This window comes from Leopardus geoffroyi, chromosome B2, assembly GCF_018350155.1.
Source record: "Leopardus geoffroyi isolate Oge1 chromosome B2, O.geoffroyi_Oge1_pat1.0, whole genome shotgun sequence".
NCBI classification, from domain to species: domain Eukaryota; kingdom Metazoa; phylum Chordata; class Mammalia; order Carnivora; family Felidae; genus Leopardus; species Leopardus geoffroyi.
Genome location: NC_059332.1, coordinates 116,390,973 through 116,414,701, shown reverse-complemented (window position 1 = coordinate 116,414,701; position 23,729 = coordinate 116,390,973). Strand labels below are relative to the sequence as shown.

At 35.7% G+C, this 23,729-nt stretch overlaps 1 protein-coding gene across 8 annotated transcripts in view; it reads right to left on the bottom strand.

Annotated features, from left to right (window-relative positions):
• The window catches only part of LAMA2 (laminin subunit alpha 2), a 614,828-nt gene extending 591,962 nt beyond the window's left edge, over positions 1-22,866 (bottom strand). For all 8 annotated transcript variants that reach the window (XM_045499528.1, XM_045499531.1, XM_045499530.1 and 5 more), the window contains exon 1: positions 22,455-22,866. In XM_045499528.1, coding sequence (XP_045355484.1) covers positions 22,455-22,575 — 121 coding nt within the window. In that variant the 5' untranslated portion in view covers positions 22,576-22,866. The remainder of the gene's footprint in view (positions 1-22,454) is intronic.
• Between the last annotated feature and the right edge of the window lie 863 nt (positions 22,867-23,729).

The following is a 23,729-nucleotide window of genomic DNA, read 5'->3' as shown; positions in this document are numbered from 1 at the left end:
TACAATATCCCCAAATCATGTGGCTTTTAAGAGTCATGATAGTTAAACAACTGATGCAAACCTTGACACATATAGAACTTTTTTTTTTTTTTAAATACAAATAAAATCCTTTCTTGGGGCACCTGGGTGGCTCAGTTGGTTGAGCGTCTGACTTCGGCTCAGGTCATGATCTCACAGTCCATGGGTTCAAGCCCCGCATTGGGCACTGTGATGACAGAGCCTGGAGCCTGCTTCAGATTCTGTGTCTCCCTATTTCTCTGCCCCTCCCCTGCTCCCATTCTGTCTCTCTCTATCTCTCTCTTTCTCTCAAAAATAAACATTCAGAAATAAAAAAAATAAAATAAAATCATTTCCTATTTTTCTGTAACTTATTAAAGTTGGAAATTATTCTGGTTAACAGCCTTGAGAAAAAAAGGAGGAGAAAGTTAGCTTTCCTCTTCTCTTCTAATTTTTTTATCTTCCATTTCCCCACAATCTCTTTTTTTATTTCTCTAAATTTTGGACTAGGTTTGCCATATTCATACCTACAACAGAAAGAGGACAGTTGCCTTTAATGACATTCACACTTACTCTCAGAAGTTATGCAAAACTTTGCCTGTGATATTAAAAACTTTTTTTAGTATTTATTTATTTTTGATAGAGAGAGAGAAACAGAGTACAAGCTGGGGAGGGGCAGAGAGAGAGGGATACACAGAATCTGAAGCAGGCTCCAGGCTCTGAGCTGTCAGCATAGACCCCGACATGGGACTCAAACTCCTGAACCAGGAGATCATGACCTGAGCCAAAGTCAGAGGCTTAATTGACTGAGCCACCCAGGCGTCTCATTGTCTGCGATATTAAAAACAGATAGTCTACATAGCAGATAAAATTTCCCTTTTCTTGCACACAAACCTCAGTTATAAACTCATTTAATTTAGATTGACAATGTGCTGAGGTAATTCCATTACATACAAAAACGTTATGCCTGGTATATTTTGAGTATATTTTATTGCTAATAAGCACCTCTAATCTGCTCTGAGGGCTTGGCTCTGATTGCTTTAATACTGCAGTTATAAAATATAGTGTAGACAATGCTCACAAATCAGATTCCAAAGGGAGTAGTAGTTTTAGTCACTATATTGCTGTAAGCTACAAGTAATCAATTTTTAAAACAGGGATTTTATATTAGGATACCTCTAGTTAATAATAAGTGAACCCAAAGTATCAGTGTCATCTAAATAAACAAGTAAAGAGATAGCTTAAGTTTATATGGGTGTTCATCCAATATGAAAAGTCATAAGAATTCTGGGGAGGAAAGCTAATGCTTTTTTTCACAGAAATTTTTCTTATTTGGGGTAAAAATATACGAGTGAAATAAATCATTATAATAATTGGTTAAATCAATGTCAGAGTGTCTTATTCTTTGGCTGAAGTAATCAAATTAGAAAAGTTACTGAAAATATGAAATTTGAAAGTTAAGAAATTTCCAGCTACTGAGAAATGCTAACCCAGCGATGACCTTTCTCACAACTTCCAAAGTTCATCAGAGCCAAGAACTTTCCTTGCGGCGTCCCTGCTTCAGTTTTCATAATCTCTCAGGAGGACACATTTCCTTTTATTTTTTTTTAATTTTTTAATGTTTATTTATTTTTGAGAGAGAGAGAGAAAGACAGAGCATGAGTGGGAGAGGGGCAGAGAGAGGGGAGACACACAATCCAAAACAGGCTCTAGGCTCTGAGCTGTCAGCACAGAGCCTAGTGCAGGGATCGAACTCACGAACCGTGGGATCATGACCTGTACCGAAGTTGGACACTTAACAGACTGAGCCACTCCGGTGCCCCAGGAGGACACATTTCCAAAATTTAATTTTGAGCTTCCATTCTCTCCTCATAAAATAACCTCTTTCCTTACTAATAGTTAAGTGTAAATGTAATTCTTTCTTTTCCCAGTTCATCAACTCTGTTTTAACTTACCTGCCTCTCTGATCAGTCATACCTACAGCCCATGCTATGTTCTCCTGACTGCTCTTTTCCAGGTCTGCCCATCAAAATTTGTTTCTCCACTCAAAAAAGAGGGTTTAAGGAAACTCACCGCAACATAATAAAGGCCACATATAACAAACCCACAGCTAAGATCTCACTCGATGGTGAAAAACTGAAATGTTTTCCTCTATGATCAGAAACAAGATAACAGTGTCCATTCTTGCCACTCTTATTCAACATAGTACTGGAAGTCCCAGCCATAGCAATCAGACAAGAAAAAGAAACAGAATGCATCCAAATTGATTTAAAAAAAAAGGTAAAACTATCACTGTCTGCAGATGACATAATACTATATATAGAAAACCCTAAAAACTCTGCCAAAAAATTGTTAGAACTAATCAATAAATCAATTCAGTAAAGCAGCAGGATATAAAATACTAATAAATCTGTTGCATATCTGTGCATTAAAAATGAAGTAACAGAAAAACAAATTTTTTTAAATCCCATTTACAGTTTCATCAAAAAGAATAAAATACCTAAGGATAAATTTAACCAACATGAAAGACCTGTGCACTGAAAACTGCAAGACATTGATGAAAGAAACTGAAGACGATACAAACAAATGGAAACATACTAGAGGATTAGAAGATTTAATATTGTTAGAATTTCCGTAATACCCAAAGCAATCTACAGATTCAATGCAATCCCTATTAAAATAACAACGGCTCTTTTCACAGAAATAGAAAAAAAAATCCAAAAATTTATATAAACCACAAATGACCCCATATAGTCAATGCAATCTTGAGAAAGAAGAACAAAACTAGAGGTAATACAATCCCAGATTTTAAGGTATACTACAAAACAAAGTTATCAAAATAGTATGGTAGTGGCTCAAAAGAGACACACAGATCAATAGAATACAATCTAGAGCCCAGAAATAAACTCATGCCTATATGGTCAATTAATCTATGACAAAGGAGGCAAGGATATACAATGGGTAAAAGGCAGTCTCTTCAATAAATGGTGCTGGGAAAACTGGACATGTATATTCAATAGTATGGAACTCGCCTGATTTCTCACCATACACAAAAATAAACTCAAGTGGATTAAAAATTGAATGTAAGACTTGAAGCCATAAAAATCCTAAAAGGAAAGTAATCTCTTGGACATTAGCCTTAGCAATATTTTTTTTTTTTTTTGGCTATGTCTCTTTAGGCAAGGGAAACAGAAGCAAAAATAAACTAGTAGGACTACATCAACATAAAAAGCTTTGCCACAGTGAATGAAACCATCAATACAAAAACCAACCTACTAAATGTAAAAAGATATGTGCAAATATATATCCCATAAGGCATTAAAATCCAAAATAAATAATGAACTTACATGACTCAACACCAAAAAACACAATAAATCCATTAAAAAGTGGGAGAAGAATCTGAACAGATATTTTTCCAAAGAAGATATACCAAGGCCCACCGACACATGAAAAGATGCTCAATATTATTGAATCACCAGGGAGATGCAAATGAAAACCGCAATGAGATATTACCTCATGCTTATCAATATGGATAATATCAAAAAGGTAAGAAATAACAAGTGTTGGTGTGGATATGGGAAGCCTGGTACACTATTGGTGGGAATGTAAATTGGTGCACCTACTACGGCTAACAGTATTGTAGTTCTCAAAAAAATTTAAAAAATATAATCCACTAATTCCATTGATAGGCATTTGCCCAGAGAAAGCAACCTAAATGTCTATCAATAGGTAAATAAACAAAATGTAGCATATATATAATGAATACACATGCAACGAAATGCCAGTCAGCCATAAAATAGAACAAAATCTTGCCATTCTCAACAACATAGATGGACCTAGAGGGTATTCTAATAAGTGAAATAGGTCAGACAAATACCATAACATTTCATCTATTTGTGGAATCTAAAAAACAAATAAATGAACAAATAAACAAAAATCCACAGAAACAGACTATAAACAAAGAACACATTGGTGGTTGCCAGAGGGAGGTTGTGACAGGAAGGGCAACATAGGTGAAGGGGGTTAAGAAGCACAAACTTACAGGCATAAAATAAATAAGTAATGGAGAGTAAAAAGTACAGGATAGAGAATATAGTCAGTAATATTGTAATAACTATGCATGATGACAGATGGTAACTACACTTACCACGGTGAGCACTGTGTAATTTATGGAATTGTTAAATCACTATTTTGTACACCTGAAAGTAACATATTGTTTGTCAATTATACTTCAATAAAAAATAAAATTAAATAACACAACATAATTAGAAAACATTCTTCCCTTCTGTTAGGCTCAGCCAAATTCACCACTTCTATGAAATTGTCTCTACTCGTATAAAATGGAAATCTTTCTAATTCCCCGAGACTCTAAAAAACATTTTAATAACTTTATTAAGGCCTTTTCCACCTACAGAGTGCCTTTATTAATCTCCCTGTACATATATATTTATTTTCTTCTCTACATACTCAATTCTTATAGGAAAAAATTATGTTTTGCTCATCTCTATATGTACAGTATAGAAAACCTTTTCTTATTCATAGTACATGTTCAACACATTCTTGTCTAATGAATAAATTGGGATTTTTCTTTTCACATAATTATTATTATTGCTTTACCCATGATCATAATACTGCACAACAATTAGCTAACAAGTAACTAATATCCTGCTTTAAAAGTTGAACAAAGCACATTTGTTGTCTCATATATCTATGTAAAAATTTTTGGAAATCTTAAATCTTCCAGAAAGTCTCTTAAAGAATAAAATTTTCCTATATAGACCAAGCTTTTTAATCCTTGTTTTTTTTTTTTTTTTTTTGTAGGCCTCTACAAGAGAAATAAAGGAGTAGAAAGAAAAATGATCAATTATAGTATCATCCCTCATCCCAAAGTTAGCTTGCCCAACATTTATGCTTGGTTTGTTATCACTATATCAAGATCATGACATTGTTTTCAGACAGTAAGATAATATAACTACTTTGGAGAACAACTTTCCTGTTACTTATAAAATCAAATGTAGGGCGCCTGAGTGGCTCAGTCAGTTAAGTGTCCAACTTTGGCTCAGGTCATGACCTCGTGGTTCATGAGTTCGGGCCATATGTCTGGCTTTGTGCTGACAGCTCAGAGCCTGCAGCCAGCTTTGGATTCTGTGTCTCCCTCTCTCTCTGCCCCTCCCCTGCTCGTGCTCTGTCTCAAAAATAAATAAACATTAGAAAAAATTTTAATTAAATGTATATGTACCATGCAACTCATGAATTCCACTCCTAGATAAATATAAGAAATGAAAACATATTCATAGAAAGACATGTACACAACTTGCATATAGCAGACTCATTCAGAATAGCTAAAAACTGGAAGCTAAGGGGCACCTGGGTGGCTCAGTCAGTTGAGCATCTGACTTCGGCTCAGGTCATGATCTCACAGTTCGTTGAGTACAAGCCCCGCATCAGGTTCTGTGCTGACAGCTCAGAGCCTGGAGCCTGCTTTGGATTCTGTGTCTCCCTCTCTCTCTGCCCCTTCCCCGCTCATGGTCTGCCTCTCTCTGTCTCTCAAAAGTGAATAAACGTTAAACAAAATTTTTTTTAATAAAATAAAATAAAAAAAATAAAAACTGGAAGCTGAATGTCATCAGTAGGTATTAAATTAAAACTTGAGATACATTCATACATTAGAAACTCTTGGCAATTTAAAAGAACAAAATATATGAACAAAAAATTATATGATTTTTTGCAGGCATTAGGCTGAAAGAAGCAAACACAAAAAAGTACATAGTTGGTGATTCACGTAACGGAATTTCTAGAACAGATGAAACTAATCAGATAAGAGGTTGTGGGGATAGAAGGAGATTGCAAAGAGCAAGCGTTTCTGAGAAAGTGGAAATGTTCTATTTCTTGATCAAAGGGGTAGTTACATGGGCATATACATTTGTCAAAGTTATCAATCTGTATACTTATGTGTGAATTTTATTGTATGTAAATTGTACCTCAAAAAAGTTGGTCTTTTTTTTTAAAAGAAAAAGGTGACATTATATCATAATGTAAATATCTTACAATCCAGACAGGTCTGATTTCCTCAGCTATTAGAATGATATCTGCATAATACCAGTCTTCAGGGATCTCAGGAATTGTTGAAATAAAGTAAATAAAATGCCTGACATAAAATTAGTACTACTTTGATAGAACAGAAAAATGGTTAAAGCTTATGAAAGCTATATGGAAATAAGAGGTTTAAACTCAAATACAGACTATATTTCCCCCCAAATTCTTATTACACACACCTACATAAATGTACATAACCTAGCTAATTATCAAAATCCATATTTCAGAACACAACAGTGGTTTAACTACAAGGCATCAGGTAGGCCAGGGGTTTAAATAATAGTTACCATGAAGGTGTATTTTAGAAATAGAGTTGTTATATCTGGTTTAGTAGTTTATACTATAAGAAACTATCACCCAGAATATAAGGCGTAGTGTAGAAGACTTTCAAAGTTATCTGGTTACTGGAACTTTATATCGCCGTTCAGATGAGTATTGGTCAACCAATTTCCAACTGAAACTATAAAATGGCTTATTATTCATTAAGTTCCTTAATTCCTTCATCCATTAAAATTTGCATATAAGCAAAAGAAAAACATACCCATCTTGAGAAAGAGACATTATTCTGTTAACTCCCACACATATACAAGAAGGCTAATCTTAAACAGCTGTCTTTTTCTTTAACTAAATTAACAATGCTTATTATATTCTGGCTTCCAGATGCAGAACAACATGTTTCATGTTAATATGCCTAGTTTCTGACCTGGCAATAACACTGAAGGACTCAGCAGGAAATTTGGCCTCCAGATACTCTTATCTTGGGGGATAGATACAAAGGAAAACAATTCTCTGAATTACTTTATTGTGGAATTAAAAATGTTCATTAGGACTGTTGTCAAGGGCATTTCTATTCCAAATCCGTTACTGTATGTTACAAACAGGATGTCTCCAAACCAAGCTGAAAAACTAAAACTGTGGGTGGCATAATGATGAAATACAAAGCTGTATCTTGAGGTAGTTACTAACTCTGCAACCCTTTTCTCCCCGAACAGGAAAGAGCAGGAAAAGGGAAAGAAGGAAAGCAGTGGTAAGGTTCAAGGACAGACCTAGGGGGTGATCTTGACCTGGATGAATTTAATATGTTCTTACTACCAAAGTGGACTGAGTTGATGTGGCCTAAGCATTGCTCATTCCTGGATCTCAGACCCTTGAAATGCCCCTCTGAACCAAAGGGGCCCCTCTGAGCCAAAAAAGAGATTACCTGTAGCTGATGCCTATATCTGAGATCCAGGGAAAGAGGAGGAGATCCCAGCAAGTGCCCTCTCAGAACTGGAAGTCCACTGTCTTGGTCACTTTCTTCAACCCAGGCCCTCCTCCATCAACCCTTTCCCCACATCCACAGCACCAAGCTCTGCCAATCAAATCCCCTGAACAAGTTTTCAGATAAAACAGCTTATTCCCACTATGCTTTTTCCCCTGAGTTTGAGACCAAATAAGTATTTTCATTTCACTCTTTAAAAGCACTATGTAAAACACTTAATTTTCTACAAGAGCTTCCATAATTAAGTATGAAATAAAAGAAAGTTGCAAGAGAAAGCTACAGCTTAAGATCCAAAAAGTCTTCATGAAGTGAGCAAATACAGAAAACTCAAACATGTATAATCCCTAAGTTTTATCTCATTTTTATCCAATAGTCACAAACACATTAAAAAATATTTGCAAATGATTTCACAAGGGAAAAAAAAAAGCTACCATGAAATCGAGCAATGGAGTTTCACAGAACTTTTCTACACAACAACTATGTAAATCAATAGTAGTCTCTTTGAAACAGAATTGAAAGCACACACAATGCATTTTAATGCAGAATATAAAAAGACACTAGATCTGTAATTCTACTAAATGTCAACGATACTGTAACCCACTTACTGTGGAGTCAGATATAATGAAATTCCATTTATAGCAAAGTAGAATGGAAGTCTAAAATTACGTCAATGGAATATAATGCACAAAATACAATTCCAGTAATGGTGGATGTCTTATTAGAAAGAAATCTTGGTGAAATGATGATTTCACTGTAAGTCTCCCATATCCCTCAACGTGATATTCAAAATAACATTAGATTTTAACATCGATATTTTACTAAGCAAATTATAACAACTTCAATTTATAATTCCCTAATATATGAAACAATACACAAAGCTACCACGGAAGACAGAAAACACGTGTGTTAAAAGAAAACAATATAATATACATATTTTAATTTGTGTCTGGTTATATTTATGAATAAAATGCAAAAATGAATTAAACACTTCAATTAACTGGAGGAAGGAGTATTATCTTACATACGTAGATAAAATAAATGCATATTTCCCTCTGGAGAACATGAGAAAACATCATTTCTGGGCTAAGTGAAAAAAAAAACATGTCATAGCATATTCAATTTTTAAAAATCACATCCTTACCATCCATAAATATTATTATAATGCTTCAATTTTCATATTAGCTTTATCCCTTTTTTAAAAAAATTACTATGTTCATATTAGAGACATGATATTCATATTTGGGATTTAGAAAATCTGGGATTCTATTTTTCTCCTTTCTTATATTTTCAGGCTAAAGCATCCATTTCAAGTATTGATTCTCCTTTCCTCTAACTGCGGGGTATATTCATTTATACAATGCAATACTCAAAAGCTTTGTGTAGAAGAGGCATAGAAATGATGGTAAAACAGGAAAACACTCTAGATATCAGATACCACACAAATGTAAAGCATATGATAGTGGCATGGTGGAAATGGAGACTGTTAATTAAGACCATCAGAGAGAATTTGATTTTGTCTCACCGTGGAAACCATAACTATGTTATGCAGTTACTTACATTTAGACATTTACTTTATAGGATCTCTTCTATCTGAAAGTTATATTAGCTAATTACCAAACACAAAATGTGTTTAATATTAATTCCCAGTTTAGGCAGAATATTTAACTTGAACGAAATTTGCTAGTATGCTAATAATTCTATAGTTGAGTGCAAAATGTCTTCATTATTTGATTCGTATTATCTTTTCAATCACTTACGGCCTCTTTATTTTTTGAGAGAGAGAGAGAGAGAGAGAGAGAGAGAGAGAGAGTGTGTGTGTGTGTGAGTTGGGGAGAGAGGCTGTAGGAAAGGGCGGCGGTGGCGGCGGGGGGTGGGGGGGGTGGGAACCTAAGCCAGTTCCATATATGGAGCCTGACACGGGGCTCAATCCTACGACCTTAGGATCATGACCTGAGTTGAAATCAAGAGTTGGGACACTCAACCAACTGAACCACCCAGGTGTCCCTACTGTCTCTTTATCCATGAAGAATACATACCAAGAGAATAAAAATTAAAGGGCATGCCAAAATCCTATGCTCTTTAAGTAAATTCCCAATTGAAAATGTTCCTGTGACCTAGTAAGTTCACATAGAATTCAATCCCTAGGTGATTCAATTGTTATTAAAAAGAAGAAAACATAATTTCAACACAAATTCCACTCCTCCCATACTCTCAGGACATAAGCACATAAATCAAGCAAGAAAAATAAGAATAAAATAAATAAGAAAAATAAGAATAAAAATAAATAAAAATAAAAGGGGTGCCTTAGTGTCTCATTAGGTCAATGCCATTGCAAATGGCAAAATTTCATTCTTTATGTCTGAATAATATTCCATTGTATGTGTATATGTGTACATATGTGTGTGTATATGTACACACACACACGTCACACCTTCTTTACACATTCATCTATTGACGGACAATTGGGTTGCTTCCATAACTTGGCTATTATAAATAATGCTGCTATAAACATAGGGGTATGTGTATCCCTTTGAATTAGTGTGTTTTTTTTTTATTTTCTGAGTAAATATTCAGTAGTGCAATTATTGAATCATAGTGTAGTTCTATTTTTAACTTTCTCAGGAAATTCCATACTGTTTTTCACAGTGGCTGTACCAGTTTGCATTCCCTGCCCCCAATTGTACAAAGGGTTCCATTTTCTCCACATTCTCTTCACACTTTTTGTTTCTTGTGTTTTTGATGTTAGCCATTCTGACAAGTGTGAGGTGACATCTCATTGTAGTTTTGATTTGCATTTCCCTGATTTAAGTGATAACGAGCATCTTTTCATGTGTCTGCTGACCATCTGCATGTCTTCTTTGAAGAAATATGTGTTCATGTCTTCTGCCCATTTTTAAATTGGATCATGTATTTTTTGGGCATTGAGTTGTATCAGTTCTTGTTATATTTTGGATACTAACTCTTTATTGGACAAGTCATTTGCAAATATCTTCTCCCATTCAGTAGGTTTCCTTTTATGTTTTCTTTGCTGTGCAGAAGATTGTTATTTTGATGTAGTCCCAATAGTTTACTTTTGCTTTTATTTTCCCTGCCTCAGGAGTCACATCTAGAAAAAGGCCTCTACAGCCAATGTCTAAGAAGTTACCGCCTGTATTCTCTTCTAGGATTTTTAAGGTTTAAGAAGGTCTCACATTTAGGCCATTAATCCACTATGAGTTTATTTCAATGTATACTAACTCCAGTTTCATTCTTTTGCACATAGCTGACCAGTAAGTAGAACTTTCATCTTAATAGGCATTTTAACCTTATGCATTACAATCCTTGTCTAAAAAGTCCTCATATATAGAAAAGTTCTAAGCCAAGAAATATTCATTCCTCATCCAAAGCTTTAAAAATTGCTCAGCTCTTATTGGAATATCTTTAGGAAAAAAAATATACCTCAAAAGCAAGATACAGTATTCTAAAATATTATATTTATCTCTTAAGTGGTATTGATAACAATATGCTGTATCTGTGCCACTGTGTTTCAGTATTTGTGGAAATTTATCTCTTATAAAAATATTGATTCAGACTATAAAGGCATTAAGAAAAATAATACATGTAATATTTTTTAAAAGGCACCCTTTGGGTCTGTCCAAAGAGTGGCTTCTTCATTCGTTTTACAATTTTTTTAATTAAATGCCTACCATATGCCAAACCAGAGACTATAGAGGAAGTAGGTAAAAATAAAAGACAAATAGTCCTATTGGTGTGTAACTTATGTTATTAATTTCTAACTGTTAAATGGCTTAAAATCTTAAAAGAGAATAACCGGTGAAATGCCCTTCTAGGTTTGTGCAATAGCAATAGCTCTTGAAGTTTGTCTGAATATGATTGGTCTTTCAACTTATTACATAATTGAAAATCATAAATAGGATAGATTCATTACATATGTGAAACACATTTTACTTAATCCAAAGTAGCCCAAACACAGTAGGGGTTAATTTTTTTAATAGACCTGGAAATAGTTTCAGAGGGCAATGTTTTGTCCACAAAAAGAAAAACATATATATATATATATATATATATATATATATATACACACACACACACACGTATATATATGTATATGTATATATACATATATGTAAACACACACATATATACATATGTAGCATATATACCTATGTACATATGTAACATACATATATCATACATATATACATACATACACATATACACACATATATATAAAGAGGTCAGACCATAGATGAATAATGAACTGTAGGATAGCATTGTTTTCTCAGCACATCTTAGGTAGCACAATGCCAGAAACCCTATGGATAAAGTCAGTTTTTAAAAACTGACAAAAAATATTTTGTACAAACTTAAGGAAGATAATTACAAAGAATGAAAAAATATTTTGAAGAATTTCTAAATGTATCATTGTCTACCTATAAATTTACCTATGGCTATGTGCAAAATAAGATAGGATATGCATGTTAAAATACTTCCCTTCCATATGAATTAACTTTTTCTATGTTACTGGGAGGTATACAGAAAAAAAAAAAAAGGAAGGAGGAAGATGTGTCATGATTCTCAATCCAGAAGAACTCAAACTAAGTACATTAAGAGCCATTGGGAGGAAAAATCAAAGAAAAGGGATGAAGCAGAACTTCATGAACCATCAGTGCCTTTGGCCAAACTTGTCATTTATTACAATAACGAATAGTATTATTATTAATAATATTATTTGTATCACACATTTTATTAATCCTTTATAACACCTCAGTAACACAAATTTGAACATTATATTCTTTTTTTTAATGGAAATTTAATTTCAGAATAGGTGAATGACTTATGTATTGTTTAAGATGACATCTCAGGAAGAGCTGGAGGCAAAACTTGTATCCTGGAGTTCTGACTTCAAATCCAGTGATTTTTCTAATGTACCAGAGTGAAAAACTGAATGGTTGCACTACCTGTTAAACATGACTGAAACTTTCTGAAGAGCAAAAGAGCCTATGGAAAGTTTTTTGTCTGAAACTATTTCAAAATGTGATATTCCCAAGATTAGAAAAAGCAGGTCTCCCTAGAGACCCGTTGAGGCTATAGGATTTCCTGAGTGACATTTTGGTTTTGGTTTTGGTTTTGGTTTTGGTTTTGGTTTTGTAGAAATTTACCATTAGCTTTAATATACAGGAAGACACACTAAAAATGTTCCCAATCTAGGTTAGTATTAAATAATATATTCCAATCATATATTATATTAAATAATATATATAATATATAGTATTAAATAATATATCTTGGAATATATTATTACACCATTTTTTTAACCTTAGTGTATAGAAAGAATCCAAAAGAGGGTCTATGCTGAGAGCTTTTCCGCTGACAACCATCCTGAAATTAACTTCCACTGTGTGTCAAATATACTGAATTGTCATCTCTCCTCAAATGTCAGTGAGAACATGTGCTTCATACGCTAAAATGATAACTAATCTTTATAGAGCACTCATTATGTTCCATGCATTTTTATAGCCTAACACATATATTAAGACTTCTCTAAAAAAGTTTATTAATCCCTAATAAAAACATGTCCAAAAATGAGAAATCTGTAGAAAAAAAAAGCTTATTATATCATCTTTGAAATATAAATAGCCACAAAGTATTGCTAAAATTTCCATCCTGTTACGTATCTCAATCACTTCTCACGTTGAGCTACCAACATAACTATTAGCTAATTATAGGACCTTGGGTTTCTTCCTATCTCTGTTACTGCTTGGTGTTGTGTGACCTTGGTAGAATTCTTCCATCTTTCTTCAATGACGTAGCTTGACATCTATAATCTCCTAGGGTCTACTCAAAGAAACTTTTAGAATGTTTTGCTCTTCTTAAGTAAAAGTGATGTCATATGTACTGCAAATATCCTTTTTGAACTTTATGATTGAGTAATAAAGAAAAAGAGGAGCAAATATTTACTAATTAGCTGCCAAGTATTTTCACATGTACTATCTAATTTAATTTTACTTTACTAATAGGAAGTTTAAATTCTGTTGACTTGGGTTTTTGATCCCAATAAAAGAGTGGTAACATGGCCATGAATTCCATTCTTACCATCTCCCAAAGACACTTTTTCTACTAGTCAAAGTTCTCTCCAAAGCAGGGGAATGTATGCGGAAATTGAAGGTTCAAAGGTATATGTTAATGGGTATTTTTTGCAGGCTAAGCTATAAAGTTCAGAATAGCAAAACACTATAAAATAAATTCCAATTAAAGCTGAATCCATACATTCGTGTTTTCAAGTATATAAGCAAATTCCTTCATAAACGGCCTCAGCTGAGTTTGGTATACCACAGTGTTGGAGAAAAAGTGCTGTTTTAAGCCAGAATTTCCTGACACCAAGACAGTTTTTAAACTTAATTCAGTTTTCTTGAAGCATTTTGAAAACTCACACTTTTTGAGGTCCTAATAGATGCTCCATGTTTTATATTCATTGTTTTATATACTCCTCACAACAAACCAATGAGATAAAGTAGCTCCCTGAAATGACTATTGTTCTACTTCTTGTTCTGTTTCATACTTTCAGCCTTATTCAGTAATTGAAAACGGCATAGCAGGCAATAAGCCAGAAAATTATGGTGACTATACAGGCTTTAGAAAAAAATATATTTGATATGGCAAACTCTACTAACCTCATTTCCCCTTTAGAATAGTACCTTGTATGTTGCAAGCAACTTAAAAGTTATTACACCTTAGAGTTTTAATGGTACAGCTACTGGACTAAAAAATATAATGATCTCACTTGCAATTTATTCTGTGGCTCGTAATCATTTGTCAAGGCAACTAGGCTTTTCTGCAAATTCAATGTTTAGACTCCCTTATTCTAGATTTTTTGATAAAACTGAAACTCTGATTTAAGAAAACAAATCAAAAGCTCAATATCTTAGTATATTAAATACACTAATATAAATACACTAAATACACTAATTGGGTACTGAGTTCTGAACTATAAATGTTACCTGCAGCACACTGATTGGTGTCCTACATACACACCCTCTCAAAATGTAGGAGGTTTGCAAAATTTCCTGTTCTAACAGAGAAGTTCAATTTCAAACTGAACTCTATAAATCTTTTTATAGAAATGCCAGTGTTCTACATTTTTTCAAAAGGAATTTTGAGATTAACTCTTCTCTGAATCAGGTATGTCTGTTTGGTTCTAGCTCTTTTCATTCATATATATATATATATATATATATATATATATATATAGACCATTTTTTCATAGAATTCATTACATAATAAATACCAGTATGTTTCTAGCCTACTGAAGTAATTTATGTAAGGTGACTTAAGAAAAACCAATAATCAAGCTTATAGTCCAGTGTCCAGTAATCCAAATTCTAAGAATTTAAAGGCTAAAATTTGATGAGTATTTTTACTTTTATGCACAGTTTTAAGTAATGTGTATGTATTTATGCATAGTTTTGTGTGTTTAAATGAAAAAAATCCTTAAAGATGGCACATTTTCTTGTTCCTTCATAATACCTAGTAACTCTCTGTTTTAAATTACTCTACTAACATAACTCAGAAATGGATATGGGATTTTTTCAAGGTTTTTTTTTTGTTTGTTTGTTTGTTTGTTTAAGGATCTCAAAGTCCAAAAGAGATAGCAATGTAGGATCTATAAAATCAGAAGCAGGAACATATCCTAATTTCTAATCCTAAAACTCGCACTGGGATTTGTTTATCCTTGACAAGCTGCAAGGCATCGACTCTTCCTTCTATAAAATGAGGAGGATTGTATTAACCTACTAAACAGTGATGCTGTGAATATACATGTATTAATGCTCACAATATGCTAGATACTATTAAACCAATCTAAAGCATCTGGCACTCAAGATGCAGTTCTACAAAGAGCCTTTCAGGGGAGCACAGCTCGGTGGTCAACTAAGAGGACCTTACATGGAGAAGTTCCGTTAACCTTGTGCAAAGTGACTTTCCTAAGTGCCAGGCACTAAATAGTTCCTCAGGCCTTCATCATTCGTTATTTGCATAGATTAACTTTCCATTGGAACTAGATTAGGCATGAACAGAAAGCCAGTGTTATGAACAATAACCCCTAACAGACTACCTCTATGATCTTTTTCTAAATGTCACATGTCCAAATAAAAACAAAATAGCACAAGCTTCCACTTTAAAATCCACATTCAAGATGACTGGAAAAAAACAGCTTTATTACCCATACCCTACATCTTTGACAAGCAAATGTCTAGCTTTAACTCATCATGTAAACTTAGATTATGCCTCAAAACTATATTTAGATCATAATTATTAGTGGCTTTTAGCAGGAAGATTTAAGTGAAGTTCTGCCATATGTATTTTCTTAAAAATTACATTTGTTAGAATTATCTCCTTGAAAACCACACTTTATTCACAAGCAGGAGAGGAGAGGAGAGGAAAGAAGAGAGGACAGAAGGGAGGGAGGCAGGGAGGGAAGGCAGGAAAGAGAAAAGTTATGTAATTTTCTTCACCTAAATCTTCTTCTAAATGATATAATTTAGTCAGGCTGAAATTGCATTACTTTACTCCAAAGGTTACTGCAAGACTTACAGTGATCCTTAAAGAAGTTATAAAAATCGAAACAGAACATAGAATAAGCTTCTGATTGTAAAAATAGGTAACATTTCAAAGTTCATTTTATAAAAGAAGGCATCAGATCAATACATCATTGTGTCATTTTTAACAACAGTAGCTAAACTTTAGCTCTGGTACTGAAAGGAATGATAAAGAGAAAGAGAGAGAACTCCAAGGTATACATATATTTATGTGGGGTTGTGAACAACTTATTTTTCACATGAACATTCATTAAAATTACTCTAAGAAATCTATGGCATGTTTCTAAGACACTGGGCAAATTAAAAGGATATGAAGAAGTTCCCTGCACTTCAGTTGTGTTAAGGTATTGCAATTCTTTTAATCGTGTAATAGGATTGAGATGCCAAAAGGAAAAAAAAAGAAATTTTACAAAAATGCACTTGAATTTCACAATGATAAGTCTGCTGAAGTGGAATACTCTGGAATGGAGTCACTTATATATGCTCTAAAAATGGGAAGTATGGGGAAGGAAACAGATCTCAATTAGTACCATATTGGTCTAGTCCAGTGGATTAAAGCCTATCTGGGAAAAGAAATATTACCTATTCTTTCATCCATTTAACTCTGCTCAAAACTCTCCAATACCACCCATCTCATTCAGACTAAAAGGCAGAATTCTTTACAATGATCCTAGTTCCCCGTTACTTCCCTGACCCTTCTCACTGTGATCTAACTGTAGACCTTCACAAGCCTTTCCCTGTGCTAAGAATATTAACTCTTTCACCTGATATCTGTGTGAATCATTCCCCCAACACCTTCAAGGATTTTCTCAGATGTGACCTTCTCAATGAGGTCAACCTTTATCACTCTATTTAAAATAGCAACCAAACTCTCTCCACTCCTAGAACTCATGACTTCTCTTACCCTGGTATATCTGTTTGTCCAGGAATGTCATCAATTTGTTTGTCCAGGAATCTCATTGATGAATTTATGAATACCTATAAAATATAGGTATCCGTATGTTACTTATTCACTATATATTCATCATATTCCTGTCTGCCTTCTCCACCCTAGGTAGAATACAAACTCCATAAAGGCAGGATTTTTTTTCTGTCTTTACCTACTGAACACATTCATTCATTAACCACATTCCAATACACATAGTCTGATGACCACCAATTTCCTGCACAAATTCTGGCCTTTGAATGCAGTCTTAGCAACCATACAGTCCAGAATTCGTCTTCTTTCTACCTGACTGGTATACACGGAGCCTGGCATGAGTCTTGAAAACCATGTGCCAATCTAGTTTTGTCTTCCTCTAACCTCTACTTAGTTTTCTCAGTTACTGCAACTAGGCTTCTTCCTAAATTCCGGCCTATCAGCTCAGTTCAAAGCTATGACTGTACACAAATCTTATAAACCCCAATCTTCTATATTAGAAGCATAAACAGTTTGTCTGACCACTAACAATACTTTCTTCCTGATCTTTTTCACAGTCTCCAGTTGCTAAATAAGAACGTACGGCAAACTGGAGAGATGACCTGGGGTCATCATTCTTTATTATTTTTTTAAGTGTTTACTTATTTTTAGAGAGGAGAGAGAGAGAAGACACATGCATGTACATGCATGTGAGTGGGGGATGGGCAGAGAGAAAGGGAGAGAATCCCGAGCAGGCTCTGCACTGTCAGTGTGGAGCCCAGTGTGAGGCTCAATCTCATGAACCATGAGATCATGACCTGAGCTAAAGTCAAAATCGGAGGTTCAGTGGACTGAACCCCAATGGTCAGGTGCTCTGAACTTTCTTTTCTTCCTTCCTTCCTTCCTTCCTTTCCTCCTCCTCCTCCTCCTCCTTCTACTTCTTCTTCTTCTTCCCCTGCTTGAAAACTTCCAGCTATTATCTATTGTTATTGTTATTGTTATTATTTATTATTACCCTGCTTGGAAACTTCCAGCTATGCTCCTCCCATGCAGTAGAATCCTACTGAATAGTTATACTGACTGGAATCAAGCATGCGTTTGACACATTCTTTGGACCTCTAATTTAAACGACTAGCCACCCCACTAATCTTGCCATGCATAGGCTGGGTTGAGGTTATCGGTCCCTATTCTACTATTTCTTCTTCTTCTCATGGTGCAGAACTGCGGCCCCATAATGCTAAAGCAGATTATGAAAGATGTGAAACGTCACAAAAAGTTTCAGGGAATTTTTTTTTTTATCATTTAATGCTAAATCTGTTTGGATTAAAAGAAGGAAAAATAATCCCATCTCAGAGGTCCAATTTGAAAAGTCAAGCACAAACGTCTTTGTCATTGTATTTATTAAATGTATGAACAGAAGAAATTGTGACAATTATCTGCTTTAAATAAATGAGGACTGAGAAAATACCGAGATGTGAAATCTACTAAAAGTCAACTTTTTTGAGTCATCGCTACTGCAATACAATTCAATGGTGTAAAAATTCTAAGTCCTACTATTTCAGAAAATCTTCTAATTTAACTAAACCTCTCCCATAAAAATATACACTCATGTTTTTCTTACAGCATAGTTGGTTTAACTCTCAAGATACCTACTGGACTTTATAATTATACCTGAAGAAGGTGAAAACTATGATTTTTACAGTGGAGGGAACAGGTGCCCCATATTTCAGAGCGAATTAAGTATGAACTAACAGCACGTGAGGTTTTTTTCATCATCCCTGGCAACTCTTGAAGGAGATTCTGATCATTATTCTGCATGATAGCCTAGGAGAGAAAACTCTTGGGAACAAGAATGATCAGCAATTTGTATACATTGACATGTAAGATAAAAATATAAATTTTATGTTTTTTTTAGAAAAACCTACCACATCTATAATAGTCAATGTTGAATATGTTCTTATTCTCAGCCCTACATTTTATCTGATATGAATCATTTTTACTGAACTGTGAGGCCAGTATGTAGTGATCAAGCCAACATATGTACATAATTACATATGTAGCAAAAGTGATACAAAAAAAATTAATTCCAATTTTATGACTGCAGTAAATCTCAGGTAATTTATGAAACATTCTCATATTTTATAGCACAGAATGTTTTAGAAGTGTGCAATTGATGGTGATGTGAATATTTCATATGAAATTTTTAAGTATTCATACCAAAAATGAGTGAGGATCATCTCAAACATGTTTTTATTTTAAATCCCATAAGACATCTAAAAACACATTTATATACCTTTAGTATAGTCTTGACATTTTTAAGAATTAAAAAGTTCAAATACAAATATGCACTCCAAAAACAAAAGAACGTAATACTAGAATCTTGGACTTTGAAAAGAACTGGAGACTTGGTGAATCCTCACTGTGCCTCTGTAAAGGCATTTCATCCTAAATCATCCCTGACAGGTGGCACATCTGATCATGAATGGACATTTCCAGAAACTAGTTGCTCCAACACAACCTAGTAATTTCTGAACAGCTTAAACTAGGAGGAGCAGAGAAAAGGAGGAAGTTTCTTCTTATTTAATTCAAACCTTTCCCTTTGTCATATTGTTCTATGGATCTGAGTTCAGGATTTAAAAAGGACATTTTATTCTCTCTTCCATTAAACACCATTCCTAAATTTTTTTTATTGCTTTTTATTTTTGAGAGAGGGAGAGAAAGAGCACGCATGTGCGTATGCATGAGCGGGGGAGGGGAGAGAAAGAGGGAAACAGATTCTGAAGCAGGCTCCAGGTTCTGAGCTGTCAGTATAGAGCATGACATGGGGTTTGAACCCACAAATTGCAAGATCATGACCTGAGCCAAAGTCAGATGCTTAACTGACTGAGCCAACCAGGCACCACAGAATTCATTCTAGTCAGTGTTTGGCTTAGAAGGTCAATGCTAATATAATCAAAAAGGAGAAGTTGATGATAGCCTAAAACTTCTTCAGTCGCACTCATATCCAATGATCTTCACTGAAAGTATGTTTTAACAGAACATTAAAAAGAAAACATGGCCCCAGAATAAATGGAAAGACATCTTAGTATCACAAAAAGGAAACTTCAGCATAAACAATACTAGAAATGTTTTTAGTTGTTAAAAATTAAGTTACTATCAGTTGCATGAATTTAAGTCATGACTACTCCAAGCCTTCAGTTTTAAATTTGTCCAGTAAGAATAACTGAAGGTGAAATAAGTTAATATATATACACGGCATATTTAATTATGAAATGATATATGAATTTAAGGTATTATAAAACAGATTTTATATATACTTTTAATATTAACAAGTTCCAACAATTTATCCCTGAGCCAATCTTTCAATGTATTGCAAATGATCTATAATACACAATATATTCTAGAATGCAGAAAATAGTAGCCTAGGGGCGCCTGGGTGGCTCAGTTGGTTGGGCTGCTGACTTCCACTCAGGTCTTGATCTAGTGGTCTGTGAGTTTGAGCCCTGCCTCGGGCTCTGTGCCGACAGCTCAGAGCTTGGAGCCTGCTTTGGATTCTGTGTCTCCCTCTCTCTCTCTGCACCTTCCTGCTCACACTCTGGGTCTCTCTCTCCCTCTCCCAAAAAGAAATAAACAGTTAAAAAATTAAAATAAAAAAGGAAAATAGTGGTCTATAGGTAGACACCATCTTATAGCTATTTTGCACAGAATTCCTTATTGTGTGTAGCATTCAACAGAATGGCAGTATAAACTTTCCCTTTTTGCATTGACCTTACTTTATGCCTGGACCATAGAAATTGGAGTCAGTTTTATCTCAGATAAAACAGAGATAGACAGAAAGAGAAAAGGAGAGGAGGGAAAGAGGAAGGAGAGGAGAAAGGAGAAAGGAGAAGAAGAAGAAGAAAAGGAGGAGGAGGAGGAGGAGGAAGGAGGAGGAAGAGGAGAAGAAGGAGGAGGAGAGGAGAAGGGGAGGAGAGGGTGAAGGAGGGGAGGGGTGGGAGGAGAAAGAATGAGGAGGGTGGGCAGCACACTAGGAAATTTCTTTGAGACTACTTTGCATGCTTTGAGCTTCTGCCCCACTCCAAATGAACAGCACTGGTGTTTCTGGTCTCTCTGTACTCCCAGCTGCTTGACATTATTAAAGTACTATGTACTGTTAAAACATATCATATAACTAAGCAAGGCTAATATTTTAAAGTAGCATTTTTAAAAATCAGCTGCCAGAAATATACTCTCAAAATCACTCTCATAAATTCTATTAATTAAGCCATGTTGACCCCATTTTACCTCGCAGAGAAGGAAAAGCAAAAATAGAAGAAAAAAGGTTATATAGTGAACTTAAGGTCGTTTTTATTCTAGGAATTTTAATCGGGGAGCTATTATTGTAGCAAGCAGATTAGAGTATTTTCTTACTCCTTTTAAGATAAAATAGTACTGCTAGAAATGTTAGATTATAAGAAGAAAAACTATCAGAATGGTTAGATGTAGCTTTATTCCAGTTAACTAAAAGAGGGAATAAGTATATTTCAAAACTTTGACAGATTCGGTCTCATCAAAACTTTCAAAAGTTGCTAACCTCCAGATTTTGTACTCTTGCGGTAAATATTTTGATATTTGAAATCAAATCTTAAATATTCTTTACTTTAATACAAGTTTTCCAACTCACAAAAATGTTGCTGAAATGATGTATTCATTATAAATTCTGTTTTAAAACGCAGTACATGTGCTTCTTTTAAAATTCATGACATTAAAATAACTCTTCAAAGACTCCCAAGAGTATCAGAAAATTATATGCATGTAAACATCACAGCGCTCTGAGGAGAATCATTTGGATTACATCAAATACCACTGTTTTCCAAAGCCCCCTGAAGTGTATATGTGGTCACTGTGGTCCTAATTCACATACACATGACATAGAAGTCCTTACTGTATTTAAGCCAGAGAAGAAATTTCACTATAATAAAAAGGATACCTGAGATAGAACGTGGGTCAGAAAAAATTGAGGCTGGAAGTCCCATTGCCAGAAAGAAAAAAACCACTTGACTTTAACTACTTTACAAACTCTGTTCAAACATAGAAACAAAGTCCTTAAAAAAAAGAAAGAAAGAAAAGAAACAAAGAAACAAAGAAAGAAAAAAGAAGGAAAAGAAAAGGAAAAAAAAAAGAAAAAAGAAAGCTGATGTATCAGCTGCCCTCCATAAAGTTCCAAAATGAACCTCAGCTTGGGAAACATTTCTCTGCAGGGATGGACTCTGATTTGGAAAAACTTATTGTTCAATTGGTTAAAAGTTTGCCTCTTTGAAAGACTTCGGAACCCAGCTGGGAGTTATGTATAAGCGATAGCAAGTTCTCTCAGAACGAATGAACAATGAGAAAGGCTTCACGTTCTTTGGGGGGAGGGAGGCAACCCCCCCAACCCCCCAGACAGGGTACTCAGGACGCTGAAAGTGAGTTTGCATCAAGCTTAGCCCCTCTCGCCCCAAAGCGCACTCCCCAGGGGCCAAGCCAGAGAACGGTCCCTGTCCCGGACTGTCGTCGGAAGAAGGGACCGGTGAGGGGCCGCGGCCCCGGCAAAGGATGGAATCTAGAGCCCGTTCCTCGACTGTACCTCTTTGCTGATGTGCCTGTGGCTGCCGCGGCCGCTGTTGCAGCTGTGGCCTCTGGGCCTGGCCGCCCCCGAGGCCCCCGCTGAGCAGCAGGACCAGGAGGACCCCGGCGGCTCCGGGCATTGCAGTGGCCGGGAGCGGATCCGCTTCTCAGGAGCCCGAGGAGTCGCGGCCGCCCAGTCCCCGGGTCCGGCTTGTGAGCTGAAGGAGCAGCAGCTGCTGGGGAAGAGGAGGAGACAGCCCCCCTCCTGGCTTTGGCTCTGCCGCCGCCAGAGGGTGGGGGGAGAAAGAGGACACTCCCCCTCCCTCCCCTTTTCCCGGGCCCTCGTCCCACAGCCGTCCAGGCACAGGCCCTTAAAGGGTCCTCCGTGAAACAGACCTTTCCAGAGCCGCCCTTCCCTCGGAGAGGGACCGTTCCTTAGCTTGAGCTGTTCGCTGAACTTCTTTTAAATTAGAGGAGGTAATTGATATGAAAGCGCTTTGTGATCTGTAAAATCTCTACACATGGGAGGCATTATTGGGAGGAAATCTGCACAGCTGGGAACTTGGCCGAAGCTGAGTCAATGTACCTCCAGAGAAAGGCCTGGCAAAGCTGTGTGTGGGCGCCGTGTATCCAGGTGACCCAACGCTCGATGGACACAGGACCCTCCCGATGGCCCGGGTGGCTGCGAAGTTACCATGGGGTGAAGTTGGTCCTGGGCCTCAGCAGGTCAGGCCAGAGGACTTACTTATTGCTTAATAGACAACTGTCAGGGCAACAGGGGTGGGACAAAAAGAAACTCCCTTGCTCCACTGCAACGCTTATGACCAATATAAAAGCTAAAAGTAAGGTTTTCAGTTCAGTCACTGGACATTTATTTAAATTGAATAAAGGCCTTAGGGACCATTTCCTTTCAGGCTCCAAATTTCATCTCTTCCAGTCCCTATTGCTTTTCTTTAACCCAGAATTTCTGCAAGTTTTTCTGCCACCCCCAGATTCAAACGACAGCTCCTTCCTGGTCTCCTGTCTGTCTGTGTTTTATGGTCTGAGGTTCTCACAGTGTTTGAGAGCTCCTTATTGGGTCTTTATGGGACTCACACGATGTCTTCCCGCTTACTCAGTGGCTGGGAGTACTGCTGACATTAGTGTGCTCTGAGGTCACAGTGCCACTTGTCCCCTCCCAGGTGGGACAGTCCTGCTAACCAGGGACTTCTGGAAGGACCACTGGGCATTCATGCAGGTGAAAACCCTTGGCTTATGTTTGATGCCTAATTTAAGAGTATGCTGCACATAAAAT